The following is an 18,534-nucleotide window of genomic DNA, read 5'->3' on the forward strand; positions in this document are numbered from 1 at the left end:
CAAAGCTATGCATTTATGTGCTCAAGTGAGCCTCCAATTAACGTTTTGGCTAAATTAGTCACTAACCATGTAGATTGTTGTTAGCTGTTAACATTTCTCAAACTTCGAAGGTATCCCAAAGAAATCCACGTCAGGAAGCAGAGGGAGGTAGACTTTAGATGGGATTTTGAGAAAGCTGTCCTGTGATGTGTGCCGTGCTGGTTTGGTAACAGATGCTGTACCGGCATCATATGATCAAAGCTACCACTCGCTCACATTAAAAAACACAGGAGGTTTGATGATTCCTCCTGAGGGTCCAGTCAAGGTTGTCAAAGTAGCTGAGCGTGTTATCTGACAGTCGACATTAGGGCAAGCTGTCAGTGGATCTTTGATCAGTCAGTTTGTTTGGGCTGAGATTGGTTCAGATGGTGTGTTTTTTTCTCAAGGAGCACATTGAGGAAACACAGTTTGAAATTGACAACCATCATTTTATGTTCATGTCTTTAGTTGTGTTTGTCTTCCACAAACTAAGGCTGCACCATATTGCCAGACTGAATACTCTCAAATTACAGGATCTGAGTGAGCGAGAGGAGTGTCAGTCTGGAGGAGATCAGTGAGGTTGTGGAGAGCTTTAAATGTTCAGAGCGGTATTTAGTATTGTATTCTGTAGTTAACAGGGAGCCAGTGAAGTTGAGAGAGAATCTGTGTAATATGTTCAGTGGATTTAGAACAGCAGGTTATTATCCTGGCAGCAGAATTTTGAAGAAGTTATAAGCGATGGATACGTTTTGTGGGATGCCAGATAGAACAGCATTACAGTAATCTATAAGTGAGGTGACTCGGACATTAAACAATACTTCAGTACTGTGTTGCGTAAGAACAGGACGAAGTCTACCTCCCATATAAGTAAAATTTCTCGGGATGCCTTCTTCCATCCCCGAAACATTTTTAGACTTCGTCCTGTTCTTACGCAACACAGTACTGAAGTATTGTTTAATGTCCGAGTCATTATTTAATAATTACCATCGTTAGTGTATAAATGGATATAAATAATTGCATTTAAACGATTCGCCAAAATCTGTTGTATGTAAACGATACTGTTTTAAACGTTATTGTTTTTTCATCAGAAAACCCAGTTTCCACATCTATCTGTATTAGTTTAAATGGCACTTTTGCCACTCGCAATAAGGCTGACGTATCGTGTCGACTGGGCAACACAGTGAATGCGGAGTCTCTATATCAATGACCGCGCCAGGCCGCTTCGCGGCTTGTTTCAAATGCGCCCATCATGTGATTTTGAGGCACGCTAGCGTCATGACGTCATTAATATCTGCGCAGTCAGCTGCCGATTTGGTCAGCCTGTCTGCATATCCACTTGGAACAAATCGGCTGCTGACTGCGCAGATATTAATGACGTCATGACGCTAGCGTGCCTCAAAATCAGGTGATGGGGGGGCATTTCAAATCAACCTCAGAGCAGCGCTTCGAAACCTCGACTAGTCAGTACCCAGCAGTACATCACTAGTTTTGCTTTTATGAGACCCGAGCGGTCCGACTTCATGGCAATAAGATCAAGCAGAGGTGCGGAAGGTGAGACAAAGTCCAACGTGGGGATCGTGTACAGGTGGGAATGCCAGCACCGAGGAAGATCGCGACATGCTGAGCGGCTTTAGATTTGAGGAGGTGCCTGAGGCCGCGTGGTTTGCTTTTAAGTGTTGGGGATTGAGCGCTACGTGGAGGAGAAAGCGGCGGCGGCACAGCAAATCGCACCTTCACGAGTTTACTGTGGATGACGGGGGTCGCACACTTTTAGCTGCAGATGCGTTAATTTATTTTCCGGTCGCTGTCCTGTGAAATGTAATGCTACATCTGACTTGGCGGAGGCGCGTTAACTCGGGATTGTTTCTGCTCTCTTCGCGCTCGTGCACGTTTCCGCGCCGCTTCTCCTTTTGATTTCGCGCATGCTCTGAACTGTGCTGTCCGTCGGGCACGCGCTTGTTCAGCTTCTCGCTCCCGCACGGCCCCGTCGTTCATTTCTGATTTTTTTGAGCTCTGCGTGTTCTTTGTGTTTTCTCCTTTTTCCTCTAAAGCCTTCATCGGAAAACTTTGTTAAGGATGTAACTTTACAGGGCGCGTTCAGTTTTCATTGCTAGCAGTTTGTCTCATACTGAGTCCTATCAGAAATAATTTAAATGTTTTTTTTTTGTATTTTCTTATCAGGAAAGATGCTCGTGCGGTTTCACTGTATCAGGGAGACTTTGATTTGTTAAATGGGCAATAAAAATACAAACATTACACAAGCTAGTGCTGCTGGAGGGATTCAGTAAAATCTACAGCTGGCATGGCATTAGAGTACAATTTTGTGATATTTGAAACGGTATTGTTTTATTTAATGTCTTTTATCCTTTACAAATGCTTTCAGTATTTCTGTACACTTTTTTATATTTTAGTTTACAGATGTTCGTCTTAAATGAAGAACAGGACTCAAGCCAATCGGGGCTGAGCGCATCAGAGCCGTGACTTGACTATTATGGGCTTTAGGTAAACTGTCTCTCCTCATTGTTTAAAGTGGCAGTGCAGCCTCAGCACTCCGCGAAGATCAGCAAAGTCAATGGAGGCTCTGATCGGGGCGCTCGAGAGACTGAGTGAGGAGTCTGAGTGTCCTGAATAAAAACCAAGATCCAGGTATTTAAGGACCTCGTGGGCATGGCCATCAGCAGTGTGTCTGTTTGCGGAGAGACTGTTGACCTCGTTGAGAGGTTTACTTACCTTGGCAGTGACATTCATGTCTGTGGGGAATCTTCTTGTGAAGTAAGTAGATGGATTTGGAGAGCATGAGGGGTCATGAGGTCGCTGGAAAGGGGTGTGTGGCGCTCCCAATATCTATGCAAAAGGACAAATGTCCAAGTCTTTAGAGTCCTGGTGCTTCCTGTCTTTCTATATAGTGGTGAGACATGGATGCTATCCAATGACCTGAGACGAAGACTACTCCTTTGGTACTGTGTCTCTCCGGAAAATCCTTGGGTACCGTTGGTTTGACTATGTGTTGATCATGCAGTCCCGAATGAGGCACATTACCTGCATTGTGAGGGAGCGTTCGTTACAACACCACGGCCATATGGCGTGTTTCCCCGAGGGTGATCCAGCTCGTAAGAGCGCATTGTTGGGGACCCAAGTGGCTGGACCAGGCCAACGAGTCACCCACGTAACACCTGGCTGCGGCAGATAGAGGGTCATTTCCGGAGGGTAGGACTGGACCGCGTGTCTGCCTGGGGGGTTGCCAACCGGGATCCCGAGCTGTTTCGCCATGTAGTGGGTGCAGCAACATGCTGTACCAGTGCATGCTCTCCAACTTGACTTGACTTGCAGCCTCAGAGACCTTGGTGAGCAGATTCTGATGCCCATGTTGGTGAATCCCTGTTGAGCCCACTCCTATCTCGTCTCTCAGACCCTCGTGCCACTCGGTGTGCTGTAGTTACGATTCCTGCTGAAGTCTCTTTTTAAAGGGCATATCCATCTTGCGGTCTTCCACCTCCTCAGATGCTCCATTTCTTTCTCAGCTGCTTATCTCTTCCTGCTTTGCTGATTCCACTGATATCTCCGTGATTTCCACACCCAAGTCCCATAGTTGCAGTTCATTAGTTTCTGGTTCAACTTGCAGATTATCCACACTTGATGTGTGAACAGACCCTTCTGTGTCAGCAATGCTGTCAGGATCAGTAAACTCTAAATTATACCAAGTTCTGCTTTGCCAGCCCAATCTAATACTTTAACTGTATGCCACCATCTCTGCCCACATATCTCACATTTGCCCCTTTTTTAGACAAACACAATGACTCCGTCTTAGCCCGTGAGTTTGTTCAACTTCATAGACATCTTGTACTGGGACTGAAGAGTTTAGAGTCTCCTTCTCATCTCCAGTGTCGTCTTTATCTGATGTAGTGTTAGATAAATCTCTCTCTTCATCTCTCTCACTGCTGGTGGTCTGTCGATTGTCACCTTTACCATTGACTTTTACGTAGTCTAGAATGGTGGGCCCTTCCAAGAGTACCTCCACGTCTGACACATTTCACAACTCCATCCTGTCCAATGACATCTGCAGGTCCCTTCCATTCTGCACAGTCCACTTTGTCTCAGATTTATCATTTTCAGAATTAACTTGTCTCTGGAGTGCTCTCCGTATTCGGTCTGAACACTCGGCTTCAGTAAATGCTCTTCTTGGAGTGTGCAGTGCTGGAATATGTGCTCCACTGACACACTCCTAGTGGTGCCTTCTAGGGCGGGTGGTCTGTCCATGAGAACACAAGGAAGATTTAGATTTCAGCCAAACACCATCTGATATGAGCTGTACCCATAAATATTGTGCATGGTATTCTTTACCATTAGTGCCCCGTGGTGCTAATCTGGCACTAACAGTCACATCCAGTATTCTTTATCACTTTCTGTATAATTTCTGTGAGTGTCTGATTGTGTCTCTCAGGTAGTCCATTACGCCAGGGACTGTATGCAGTGGTGGTCTTTGTTTCAATGTTAAAATTCTCTGCCCTCTCTCTGATTCCCCACCATTATCACTAAGTAGTTTCTGAGGAGCTCCATGTACTCTTATCTGAGAATGAATGAATTGTGTCACGATTTCTGATGGTCTCTTTGTCTTTACAACACTTCCTGCAGTGAAACGTGTGAATGTGTCAATGATGTGAAGACCCCGTACTCCTGTTTGAAGTTCATGTCCGTGTATAGCCAACAAAGCCCTAAATATGATGGCTTTAATAGACCTGCCATTGCTGTGTCCAAACATGATGGTGCCGTGTAGATAAAGTGTTGTCATATCTACATGGTGGCACTGAAATGTATGCCAATCCCCTTTAATGAAGGTCTGCAATGCACTTTGATCACATCTGAATTGTTTGATTTGTGATTTTAAACTGTGAGGCAGAGGAGGAAATCAAGAAGAATGTGTCTTTGAACCAAACCTCATGGAAGGCACTGTGACCCTGAAGTGTGCTCATTATTTTTACTGACTTTATGAAGTTAATTCTACACTTTTATTTTCACAGGACTTTCCCATTTCACATGGCAATACACTGAGGTGTCTAATGGCCTCCAGCTCAGGGCTGTCCATGTGAGAAGTGAATCTGAGAAGAGAAGGGCAGACGCTTAAAGAGACAGAAGAGTTTCCCACAGAGTATGGCCTCTGCCAAAGAAGATGGTGTGGATGAAAGAACGGTGGACATTAAAGAAGAGGACTGTGAGCGGCTCACACCAGAAGATATGTGTGTGAAGCTGGAGGATCAAGAAGAAAGAATATCAGTTTTTAAAGAGGAGGAGGAGTGCAAGGGGGTGACTGCTGCCATTAAAGCTGAGGATTTGAATGATTTCTCTGTTGGTCTTGAACTTCAAAAGCATGAAACTGAGGATATTTTCAAGCAAGATGCCTGTGAAGAATCTCCATCCAGTTTACAGCCCTGGTCCGCTAATACGGGACGACTGGCTACGCAGGAGAAATCAGAGTCTGAAGAGAAAATCACTGAGGGAAATGGGAGAGAAGAAGAGGAGTCACCTGGGAATGTTGGAATAAGTGAGTAATGTGATTTAAATATAAAAGAAAGAGAGGTTATAAATTCTAACAGTGGGTTCTTTGATGTTTTTAGAAGATTGAAAACACGGTTAATTGAACTTGGATAAAGACCACCTGCTCGGTCCCATGATAAGAAACAATAGGTTACCAAATAAATTGATAAATTTGAAAAACTTGGGAGAATAAGGAAGAATCTAAAGTGTTCAGTGCATGACTTGAACATCATGAAGCTTTGACTGAAGCTGTGACGTATGTTAGGCCAACAGCGCATTACGTTCAATGAGAATATCAAAAGTCATATTTTGTTAAAGACATCTCAGCGAAGTGAGTACACCCCTCACATTTTTGTAAATATTTTATTATATCTTTTCATGGGATAACACTGAAGATATGACACTTTGATCCAATGTAAAGTAGTCCGTGTACAGCTTGTATAACAGTGTAAATTTGCTGTCCCCTCAAAATAACTGAACACACAGCCATTAATGTCTAAACTACCTGCAACAAACATGAGTACACCCGTAAGTGAAAAATGTCAAAATTGTGCCCAAAGTGTCAGTGTTTTGTGTGGCCACCATTTCTTTCCAGCACTGCCTTAACTCTCTTTGGCATGGAGTTCATTAGAGCTTCACAAGTTGCCACTGGAATCCTCTTCCACTCCTCCATGACGACATCATGGAGCTTGTGGATGTTAGAGACCTTGCGCTCCTCCACCTTCTGTTTGCTCAATAGGGTATAGGTCTGGAGACTTGCTTGGCCAGTCCAGCACCTTTACCCTCAGTTTTTTTTAGCAAGGCATTGGTCGTCTTGGAGGTGTGTTTGGGGTCATTATCATGTTGGAATACTGCCCTGCGGCCCAGTTTATGAAGGGAGGGGATCCTGTGTACTTCAGTATGTCAGTACATGTTGGCCTTCATGGTTCCCTCAATAAACTGCAGCTCCCCAGTGGTGGCAGCACTCATGCAGCCCCCAACCATGACACTCCCACCACCATGCTTGACTGTAGGCAAGACACACTTGTCTTTGTACTCCTCACCTGGTTGCCGCAACACACGCTTGACACCATCTGAAACAAATAAGTCGATCTTGGTCTAATCAGACAACAGGACATGGTTCCAGTAATCCATGTCCTTAGTCTACTTGTCTTCAGCAAACTGTTTGCGGGCTTTCTTGTGCATCATCTTTAGAAGAGGCTTCCTTCTGGGACGATAGCCATGCAGACCAATTTGATGCAGTGTGTGGCATATGGTCTGAGCACAGACAGGCTGACCCCCCAGCCGCCCCTTCAACCTCTGCAGCAATGCTGGCAGCACTCGTATATCTGTTTTCAAGACCAGTATGAGAGCGTGTGAGACTGATAACACCAAATTTAACACACCTGAGACCTTGTAACACTAACGAGTCACATGACACCAGAGAGGGAAAATGGCTAATTGCGCACACAATTTGGACATTTTTCACTTAGGGGTGTACTCACTTTTGTTGCCAGCGGTTTAGACATTAATGGCTGTGTGTTGAGTTATTGTGAGGGGGCAGCAAATTTACACTGTTATACAAGCCGTACACGGACTACTTTACATTGGAGCAAAGTGTCATATCATCAGTGCTGTCCCATGAAAAGATATAATATTTGCGAAAATGTGAGGGGTCTACTCACTTTTGTGAAATACTGTGTATTTCTTAAATTGTGCATCAGTTAAGCCAAACGTGTCCACAAAAAGAAAGAAAGAAATAAGTAAGAATAACATCTTCACCCCTGTGCACTAAATAAGAGTGAATTTGCTCAAGCCAGTGCCCACCTAATATGTGCCTCATCTTTCTAATGGTAATCTCGTGCATTTTGACGTTAACGGTGACAAGAACTATCTGTATGAGCCATGATGACATTCAGGGGGTCTCAGGGTCTTCTTTCAGCATCTTGTGTTCTGCTCTCAGCCTGCACTTGCTGGGGCAGCATGGCCTGGACATGTTGGCAGTGGTGTGAAATCTTCACTTGGAGATGATCTTGAACCCTTCCGTCTCACAAAGTCACATCGGGTCAATTTGGAGTCATCACTCCACGTCACCTGCATGTTTTGGGGGATGAGAGGAAGAACCAGAAACACCATTCAGAGCCCCTATGTAGAACTGTGGGCAGGATTTGACCCCAGGACACCTGAACAATAAAGCAGCTGTGCTAAACACTGTGCTCCCCTAACACAAGCGGATATATTTGTATGTTTAGATTTTAGGCCAGATTAGGTTCTAGAGGATGTAAATATCATCACATACATTACAATTAAGAGAAAACCCAAATTCAGACACATTATTGGGTAGAGAGGCTCTGATCGGAGTCTTTAGAGCTGATACTGATCACCCATTCCATTAGCATCTGCTGATATCAATGATAATAATTTTCTTTTTTAAATATTTATTTTTAGCCATATATAAACTTCACATCTATATATATAATTCACAAAGTCGACGCCAGAAGGGGAAGACACCCATGAAAGCACGCACACCAAAACAAGACACCCATGAAAGCATGCAGGAAAGGGCGTGGATTCACTAAGCCGCCGACAAGTAGGAAGGAGCTACGCCCACCAACTCGGACGCGACGCCTCAGAAAAAACGGCGTCATTTATGTACGTCTGTGCAACAGTGCACATGGACCATTGACTTTTTTCATTACTCAACCTCAGTGGAACCTTGGTTCACACAGAGGCAGCGCCAGAGAGAGACAGAGGCACACACAGGCAGCGCGACAGAGAGAGCCGCGCAATCCTTTAAAACTGAGGTTAAAACACAATGAAGGAAGCAGTCTTTAAAAACCAATAAGCCCTGTGCCTCTTTTTCATTAGCGTCTCACCTGCTTCGCCGCCCTGCAACAGTCGAGACACGCTCTCTGCAGCTGACCTTCTCTGTGCCTGACTCCAATACTGTCAGTCGCCTGATTAAAAATGGTGAACTCCTGCAATGTTACTGTCTTGGTTGGCTTTTAAATAAAGTTCGGATTTGTTCAAATGTTTCTTAAAACTCATTTTAAAAAAAAAAAAAAAAAAAAGTGTTTATACAACTGCTGCAATGTTACAGAGAGAGAGGGCTCGCCTGCTTCTGAGAGACAGAGGGGAGGAGCTGGGGAGGCTCACGTGCTGCTGAGAGAGAGAGATCACTATTACACTGTGCATTCTATGTTGTAATAATTAACTATATTTGTGCTTAAAAATCTTTAAAAAAAATATATTTACATACAGTTCGTACGGTCTGGAATGGATTAATTGTATTTACATACAATCCTATGGGGGGAAATTGCTTCGGTTCACGACCAAATCGGTTTACTACCAGAGGTTTGGAACGAATTATGGTCGTGAACCGAGGTTCCACTGTATATTGAGTCTAGAAAACATGATCAGCAAGTCTTTGATAGGCTGCAACAAAATGAAGAAAGAACGGGCACATTTTTTTCTCACAAGCTGGGTGGGTGGGTGTTAGTTAGTTACTCGAAGGATTTCAAGATTTAATATGCACAAGCGGTAACACTGCAAAAGCAGCCCATACCAGAAAAGGCGGCTGGCAAAAAGTGGCTGACAAATTAAACGCGTGTGCATTGTACTTACTAAAAGCGGCGTTACGGATTTTGCAAATGTTCATTTTTTCCCTCTGTTTAAAAAACATTAAAAAAGCGGCGTGATTATGCAGCGCATACTACGCCGCGGGTTGGTATGCAGCGTGTAAAACAGTTTGTTTGTCACGGATAATTTGCCTTTTACATTAACACGAAGACAATTTCCTGTTAGATTTGCCTTTGCGATAACAATTGATAAGGCACAGGGCCAAACTTTCAAAAAGATGTACATGTATCTGCCAAAACCAGTTTTCTGTCACGGACAGTTGTATGTTGCTCTCTCCAGAGTTCCATCTTTTCATTCACTTACTGGTATGCCTGCAGGAACACGTGCAGTGAGCGACACACACGCACACGCACGCATACATACATACATACATACGAGAGAGAGAGAGCGCTGGACACAAGAATAATAATACTTCATTACATTGATATATTGGTGTTTTCAGTATTCAAAGCGCTATCCACACAGGGAGAAACCGGGAAGCAAACCCAAAATCTTCCACAGTCTCCTTACTGCAAAACAGCAACACTACCATTGCGCTACAAGGCAGTTAAAGAATGCACCGGCCTCGATTTTGTTTTCACTTCTGTTTACAGCGATCGGATCGTAGCGTGCATTGTTGCAATGTTACTTTTCTTGGTGGCTTATTACATTATGGATGTTTCACATGTTCATTTTTTTCCCTGTGCTTAAAAGACATTAAAAAAGTGTTTCTCAACTGTGACTCTGGAACAACTAAGTACGCAAGCTATATTAAGCGTCAACAACGAAGACTCGCTACACCTTAATGAACAAGTGCTGACACTTATCCCTACCGACGAAGTAACTTTCACCAGCGTGGCCTCCATCGTCACAGACGATCCCGCTTTCAGTCACGGACAATTGTATGTTGCTCTCTCCAGAGGTCCATCTTTTCATTCACTCACTGTGGTATCCACAAACCCACCCCATTTGGACAACTGTGTCGTTCAGCAAGTGTTCACCTATCAATACATAATTATGCGGCGTATGTTACGCCGCGGGTTGGCTAGTTCCATAATAAAGCGCTACTGCATACAGCATACACAAAGAACATTTACCCATAATGCACACATAATGGAACAAAAACAAGCTCAACAAAACCAAAGGCATGTCTTAATCATACTCCACATTTCTAAACAAATAAAATGTTCAGTTAGATATTTGTAGCCATCGACTACGACAAGAAGAAAACGAGACAGTCTTGGTGAACGCTTCAGGTTCTTATCTAAGAATATAAGTATCTCTGCATGTTCTGAGGACAGTCTGGTCCTCCTGTCATCCACGATGTGTGCTGCCATACTGAACAGACCCTCGCTGTCCCCACTCGTACAAGGAGGGCACAGGGAGGACGATGACTTTTATTGGTCCTCCAGATAGCCAGTGGCCCAGCATCTCTTGTGGTATGAGGTTCACAGAGATAAAGATTCACCTCTGATGCTGCTGACTCAAATCTTGTTTTTATCTTTATTGACAATTTCTTCATGCATTCTGCAGTTCTGTTGGTGGGGAGTTTCTTTGGATCTCTCGGCTGTCGTCTGTCACTCCGAGTGCGTCTGTGTGGTCGAGACACCGGCACTAAGCAGTTTATGTGTTTGAGATTTGCAATCTGTGAAATACGTGTCCTTGTACCATTGTTTAATTTGGGGGAAAAATTCATTATTATAGATAGATACTTTATTAATCCCAAGGGGAAATTCACATAATCCAGCAACAGCATACCGATACAAAAAAACAATATTAAATTAAAGAGTGATAACAATGCAGCTATAACAGACAATAACTTTGTATAATGTTAACGTTATACTGAGGTCTGTCTTTAAGATAGTCCACGATCCATGCCACCAGGTAGGAATCTACTCCCATCTCTGTCAGCTTGTCCCTAAGGAGCAGAGGTTGGATTGTGTTGAAGGCGCTAGAGAAGTCCAGAAACACAATTCTTACTGCACCACTGCCTCTGTCCAAGTAGGAGAGTGATCAGTGTAGCATATAGATGATGGCATCCTCCGCTCCCACCTTCGCATACCAGGAGAACTGCAGAGGGTCGAGGGCGTTGCGGACCTGTGGCCTGAGGTGGTGAAGCAGCAGCAGCCTCTCCATGGTCTTCATCACATGTGACGTCAGAGCGACAGGCCGGAAGTCATTCAGCTGACTAGGATGTGATACCTTTGGGACTGGGGTGATACAAGATGTTTTCCAAAGCCTCGGGACTCTCCCCTGTTCCAGGCTCAGGTTGAAGATGCACTGTAGAGGAATTCCCAGCTCCAGCGCACAGGCATTCAGCAGTCATGGCGGTACTCCATGTGGACCCGCTGCTTTGCTGGCATGAAGTCTCCTCGGCTCTCTGCTTACCTGGGCTGCTGTAATTGTGGGTGGGGGTGAACTCTATCCTATGCTGGCATCAGCAGAAGGATGGGTGTATGGTGCAGTACTCTGAGGTGAGAGTGGGTTAGGGTGGTCAAACCTGTTAAAGAAGTTGTTCGTCAGGTTTGCTCTCGTCACGTCTCTCTCAATGGTGGCATCCCGCTTCGAGCTGCAGCCAGTGATGATCTTCATCCCATCCCACACTTCCTTTATGCTGTTATTCTGCAACTTCTGCTCCAGCTTTCTCCTGTACTGCTCCTTCGCCACCCTGAGCTGGACTTGGAGTTCCTTCTGCATGCGCTTGAGCTCATGCTGATCACTGCCTTTAAAAGCCCTTTTCTTCTGGTTCAAAAGGCCCTTGATGTCACTTGTAATCCATGGCTTGTTGTTAGCATAGCAGCGTACTGTTCTTACTGGAACTACAATGTCCATACAGAAGTTGATGTAGTCAGTAGTGCAGTCAACATCCTCCTCAATGTTCTCACTGTATGATCCCTGCAGGATATCCCAGTCCATAGTTCCAAAGCAGTCTCTCAGAGCCTGCTCTGCCTTAGGGGACCACTTCCTGAATGAGCGTGTAGTTGTAGGTAGGAACCTCACTCTTTGTTTGTAGTGAGACTGAAGCAGAACCAGGTTATGATCTGCTTTCCCAAGCGCAGGCGGTGGGGTGGCGCTGTATGCGTCTTTAACGTTTGCATACAGTAGGTCAATAGTCTTATTTCCCCTGGTGTTACAATCCACATACTGGGAGAAGGCAGGTAATGTTTCGTCCAGCGTCACATGGTTAATGTCTCCAGCGATTAGCACAACCGCCTTGGGGTGCTGCGTTTGTAGTTTAGCAGCTGTGGAATGGATGACGTCACCCGCTATCTCCACGTCCACCTGAGGAGGGATGTAAACAGTAACAACAATGATGTGTCCAAACTCTCTGGGCAAGTAATAGGGATGCAAACTTACGGCCAACAGTTCGATGTCCCTGCAGCAAGTGGAGATTTTAACGTTTACATGTCCAGAGTTGCACCATCTTGTATTTACGTAGAGAGCGAGTCCTCCTCCTTTGTGCTTCCCGCAGGTAGAGCGGACAGAGACGCAAGTAACTGTGCTAAACCCGGGTAACTCCACGTTAGCATCTGGGATGTTAGTTGTTAGCCACGTTTCACTAAAACACAACTGTATTATCGTGGTATTTCCCTCTATTTACCCTTTACCTGTTTTCCCTCAAGGGTAAGTGTTCTAGTCAAGTTTGTTATCGGGTTGGTCTACATTTGCACTTTAAGATGAACACACACACACACACACAGCTATACGCACACACACACACCCTAACCACAACAGTGCCCCATGAATGACACACACACACTGATTAACCCTTAGCACTTTAAACCACACAAGTGCTTTAGGAATAACACAGTCTGTCACTCAGCATTTCAAGAGACTTACTTATTCAGCAGGAACAACATACGATGTTTTAGTGATATCTCAGACCTAAATATTACTTTTGGTCTAAAGAATACATTTAAACATACAAAGACTCAGCACTCTTGACTATAGGCCATTTATCAGCCAAGAATACCTTCTTCACGTACTGTTCCAGCTATTGAGTGGCGCTCATCACTCTCTGCCTTAATAAACCTCACAGCACAGAAATAATGGAAAAAATCCGGCTGTCACCAGGTGGTCAAAGAAATCGAACTTATTGCTTCAATCACTCTAGACATTAAGACAAAGCATAGAAAGTTAAAAGCAGCATGGTATTTATTACAAAAATAATAATACCACTGGAACAAATAATAATAGAAAATAGGTACTGATAGGAAAGTCTGAATATATATAGTCTTTAGGAAAAGCATATGAAAAAAGGTAGAGATGACGAGGGTGAATGTCCCAGGGCGGCGTTTGATTTAGCAGTCAGTGTTCATGATGCTTTTCTGATGACTAGTGCCGTCTTCGTCTGTTCCTCTTCTGCTCTTTTTCTCCCCTACTTTCCTCTTCTCTTCTTTCAAACCAAGGCATATTTATTATAAAATGTCATGCCTTGGTTTCACAACACATGCACCTGATTGGCTGGCTGTCAATGTGATTGATGAATTTTGCTGCAACTCTTTCCCAGATAATAAAGTTCTTTGTTACTGCCTCAGTCTTCCTTTCCCAGGTTATAAAGTAATTGAGCCACCAGCATGTCTTCCTTTCAATGCTGAAACAGCTGTTTTAAAAGTGAGGTGTAAGGTCTTCCCTTACCTGCTTTGAATTGTCGTAAATATAATTCATCTGTTGTTTTGTCTTGAGCAAAATAGAATGGAAACCAAAATGTACAGATTTTATACACCATAACACACTGCATTCTCTGTAGGTCCTGACATTTTTCACCAGCACAGCCAGTTCGTCGATCTTATTTGGTAGTGAGTTCACATTTCCCAGGATCACAGAAAGCACGGAAGGTTTGGCTTGGCTTTTAACTTGGCTCCGGCCCTGCTGCCACGATACGGCCTTGTTCCCTATTTACCTGACGAAGTAAGCACACCGGCGCGGGCATTTGTTCTCAGCGCTTGAAGTTGACAACTTGAATAGACGAGTCTCGGTGTGTAAAAATCCATCTCCAAGTAGTAAAAAGTGTCCAGGGAACGAGTCCACATAAAAGAAAGTGGTAGGAGATAACAGTGAAATAAAGAAAAATAGAGAAAAAAGGTAGAAAGATAGTCATACACAGAGCTACTGGAAAGGCTACCACTCGCTGCGGTGCCTGAGTCATGTATAATAATAATATCGGTTACAGAATTCCTAACTGTGTAGTGACTATTCTTACGCATTGCTTATTATGTGTAATTAGAATTACAGTGGAACCTCGGTTTGCGAGCATAATTTATTTCCGGAAGCGTGCTTGCAGTCCAAAGCACTCGTATATCAAAGTGAATTTCCCCATAAGAAATAATGGAAACTCAGATGATTCGTTCCACAACCCAAAACTATTCATATAAAAATGATTGATTAATACAAAATATAAAGTAATAATACATAAAACAAATTAACCTGCACTTTACCTTTGAAAAGAATCATCGCTGGTGTGAGCGAGTTTCTAAACTCTTGTGGAATTACACCCAATGGGACGAAACGCGGAAGAGCGTCCCAAAGCAATCGCAGTCTCCCAGGGCTGTAGCAGTCCGCCGTAAAAGCAAATCTGAAAAGATCGCGGACATGCTATAACCGCCTGGTGTAGATGGGTGATACAAGGAACATTATAAATGTGCAGGGAACAGTACTGCTTGGCTACGACCCTGCCTGACTCCTGTGTCTGTGAATAGGAGAGCGGCAGATCCCGCTACAATAAACAACCGCACTGTTGCTGTTTCAAGCTGAATAAAGCTGGTCGTGCAAGATGGGGACTTGCACATCACAGCACACACACAGTCACAATGCTGTAGTAAACAGTATACGCTCGTAAGGATGTTGACTATATGAGTGAGGCACGCCGACTCAGACAGAGAATAGGAGACGATTGCCCACAATCCCGCAGTGAGAGAGAGAAGAATCATCAGCTCAGTTGTGATTACATGATGTTCAGCAGACAAAGCGTATACATACTACTCGTATTGCAAAACGTCGCTCGTTTATCAAGTCAAAATTTATTAATTTTAGCTCGTCTTGCAAAACACTCGTAAACCAAGTTACTCTCAAACGAGGTTCCACTCTATTTTGTTTATGTCTTAAAACTAGGCTCGTACCATTCTACCCAACAAGCCAATAAGAGGGCTGATTACAATTTCTTACTAATCGACGTCCACTTGATAATGATTTATATTTATGTACCAGCGCGGTAAACACTCTGCATCCCTTTCCTCCCATCTCCCTACACATTCAGTGAAAGGCTAATCAAAGGGATTTTAGTCAGAATGCTTGGTTAATTAATTATACAAATAAATCAATCAACAAACATTCACTGGCAGATGGAATCGTAGATCTAAATGATCTTGGAGGTGTCATCTTCCAGAACTGAAAGTGGCTGATTGTCCAGGCTTACAAATTCCACTGTTTTTGCTGTCACAGTAAGTCTTTGGCACTCTTGCTGTCAGTATTATAAGGTTGAGTTTTCTAAGTGCTTCCGTTATTGGAGGCCGAGTGAGAGTAGGTGACTGAGCTAGACTAAGCTTGATGGTCGCCTCAGCCTTTAAACCGCTCGTTCTTCACACCAGTCCCTTTTGTGTTGACTTCTCAGATGCTGAATAAGGTTTGTATTGTTGAAAGTGTTAGCAGAGAATCCTCCATGACTGATTTCTTTTTGCACATATATTACAAACCGCAAATTTATCTCTTGTTGGAAGGCAATAAAACTTTTTGACTGGCTAGGACGTGTTTCTCTATTTTGGTAATGTTGGAACTTTGTCTTGAATGCTTTTTATCATTCAAGATCAGATGTTAAGATCAGCTAATTTGCTGATCTCGGTCATGTCATTTGGAGTGAAATTGGATTTGTGATCGATTGATCAGATCAGGCCTGTCTTTCACATATGAGAGAAAGGTGGAGAAATTGAACAGACAGCAGCAGAACATGTAAAGACCACACACGGAGTGGCCAGACCATAAATGGCACCTCAGTGTGAGGTAGGAACTCCAACCAGTGTGCCACGTTTACTTTACTTGTACTGTTTCATTTATTTTAAAGGCAGGTAGTGGTTAGGAATTTCAACATCAATCCCTGAAGTTGCAGGTTCAAATTCAGCTATTGACACCATGTGACCTTGAGCAAGTCACGTGACCTGTCTGTGCTCCAGTTGGAAGAACAAGAGAAATGTAACCAATTGTTTCTCAAATGTTGTAAGTCGCCTTGGATAAAGGTGTCAGGGGGGATAAACAAATTAAAATGTTTGTGTTATTTCAGATTTACAGAAGAATGGCAGCTTCTCTCCACCTTCATTTGGTCAGCCCTCTCTTCAATACAAAGAGAAAGCTATGAAGAAATCAGCAAGAGTATCTAAGAACTTGACAGCAGCCTTTTTGCAGTGCAGTTCTCTCCCTGCTACTGGAGTAACACAGACAGAAGCGATCAAAACTGATCGACAGCAAGTGGAGAAAGAAATCCAAGTTCACACTGGAAAAAAATGTTGTTTGGAATGTGGCAAACAATTCACACAGAAAAGTTATCTTAATAAGCATATGAAGATTCACACAGGAGACAAACCTTATTGCTGTTCAGAATGTGGTAAGTCCTTCTCAAGGAGAGCCCACCTTAAGAGGCACAGAAGAATCCACACAGGAGAAAAGCCTCATCGTTGTCCAGAATGTGGTATGTTGTTCTCATGCAGAAGCAATCTTCAGAACCACAGAAGACGCCACACAGGAGAAAAACCTCATTGTTGTCCAGAATGTGGTAAGTCGTTCTTAAGGAGAAGCTGTCTTCAGAGACACAGAATAATACACACTGGAGAAAAACCTCATTGTTGTCCAGAATGTGGTACTTTGTTCTCAAGCAGAAGTAATCTTCAGAACCACAGAAGACGCCACACAGGAGAAAAACCTCATTGTTGTCCAGAATGTGGTAAGTTGTTCTTAAGGAGAAGCTGTCTTCGGAGACACAGAAAAATTCACACAGGAGAAAAAACTCACTCTTGTCCAGAATGTGGTAAGTTGTTCTTAAGGAGAAGCTGTCTTCAGAGACATGGAAGAATACACACTGGAGAAAAACCTTCTTGATGTCCAGAATGTGACAAACAATTTTCTGACAAACGCAATTTTCAAAGGCACACAAAAATTGATACTGGAGTGAAGCCATATTGCTGTTCTCAATGTGGAGAAAGGTTTTAAACATTGTGCGTTTACTTGAAAAGAGCTAAACTCCCACTTAAGCGAAAATGCAGTATGTATGTTCTAAATGTGGCAAATGTTATACAAACCAGAATGCCAAAATCCATACTGAAGAAAAGTCTCATTGCTGTTCTGAATGTGAGAAATGATTCTTATATTTAAGCACACTTCAGTGCCACATCAGAACTCATACTGGAGATAAACCTTATTGTTGTCTGAATGTGATAAGCAGTTCTCACAACAAAGCACCATAAAAAGTCACATCAGATGTCACACCGGAGAGAAACTTCGCCATTGTTTGGAATGTGGCAAACAATTCTCACACCTCAGTTCTCTTTATAATCATAGGAGACGTCATACTGGACAGAAGCCTTGCAGTTGTACTGAATGTGGAATGTGATTCTCATATAACAGTTCTCTTCACAATCATAAAATAATTCATTCTGGTAAGAAACAAAGCTGTTCTGACTCTGGCAAGCTTTTCTCAGAGAGCAGGACTCCTAAAGATCACATGAGAATTCACTCTGGAGAGAAACCTTATTGCTGTCAGAGTGTGGCAAACGATTCTCACGTTCAAGCGCATTTAGGTGCCATAGAAGGATCCACAGTGGAGAAAAGCAGTGCAGCTGTTCTGAATGTGTTAAAGGGTACTCTTTCAGAAGATGTTTTCAGAGACACACACAAAGTCATATTAGAGTAAAGCCTGTCCCAGAAATGACAAATGATCTTTCCATTTGCACCCGCAGTGGTGCTGCTGCTGCTTTGCAGTAAGGAGACTGTGGAAGATTGTGGGTTCGCTTTCCAGTTCCTCCCTGTGTGGATAGCGCTTTGAGTACTGAGAAAAGCGCTATATACAGTAAATGTAATGCATTATTATTATATTATTATTACCTCAGGCAAAAAAAAAATGAAGAAAAATCTTCTGAATGCTTTTTAAAGAACTCCAGTTGAAAATAGTTAATAAGCACATAAGAATAGTGGAGAAAACACTGAAAGTGGCAAACAGATCGTCAATGTAAGGTAACCTCAGAACCACATGTGAATTCACACTGGAATGAACACACTTTAATACAACACATATATTTCACAAGTAGCAAGAATCTTCTTCAACAACTTATAGGTGCAAGAAAAAACCTCATTGTTCTCCTAAATGGGGTTAAGGCTTTTCAGACAGGAGTGGCCTTCATTGTC

General features: G+C 43.3%; 2 protein-coding genes and 1 pseudogene across 2 annotated transcripts in view; 2 read left to right on the top strand and 1 right to left on the bottom strand.

Moving 5' to 3' along the window:
- LOC114652426 (E3 ubiquitin-protein ligase TRIM16-like) overlaps window positions 1-18,534 on the top strand; it is a 1,019,527-nt gene that overhangs the window by 533,604 nt on the left and 467,389 nt on the right. The window lies entirely within an intron of this gene.
- Window positions 1-18,534, bottom strand: part of LOC114652555 (tripartite motif-containing protein 16-like) — a 593,234-nt pseudogene that overhangs the window by 311,144 nt on the left and 263,556 nt on the right.
- LOC127527839 (zinc finger protein 665-like) lies at window positions 1,458-17,537 on the top strand. Its single transcript, XM_051927968.1, has 3 exons — window positions 1,458-1,569; window positions 5,037-5,557; window positions 16,421-17,537. Exons 2-3 carry the CDS (start codon window positions 5,167-5,169, stop codon window positions 17,230-17,232), a joined length of 1,203 nt encoding a protein of 400 aa, XP_051783928.1. The 5' UTR covers window positions 1,458-1,569; window positions 5,037-5,166; the 3' UTR covers window positions 17,233-17,537.

The sequence above is a fragment of the Erpetoichthys calabaricus genome, chromosome 5 (genome assembly GCF_900747795.2).
Source record: "Erpetoichthys calabaricus chromosome 5, fErpCal1.3, whole genome shotgun sequence".
NCBI classification, from domain to species: domain Eukaryota; kingdom Metazoa; phylum Chordata; class Cladistia; order Polypteriformes; family Polypteridae; genus Erpetoichthys; species Erpetoichthys calabaricus.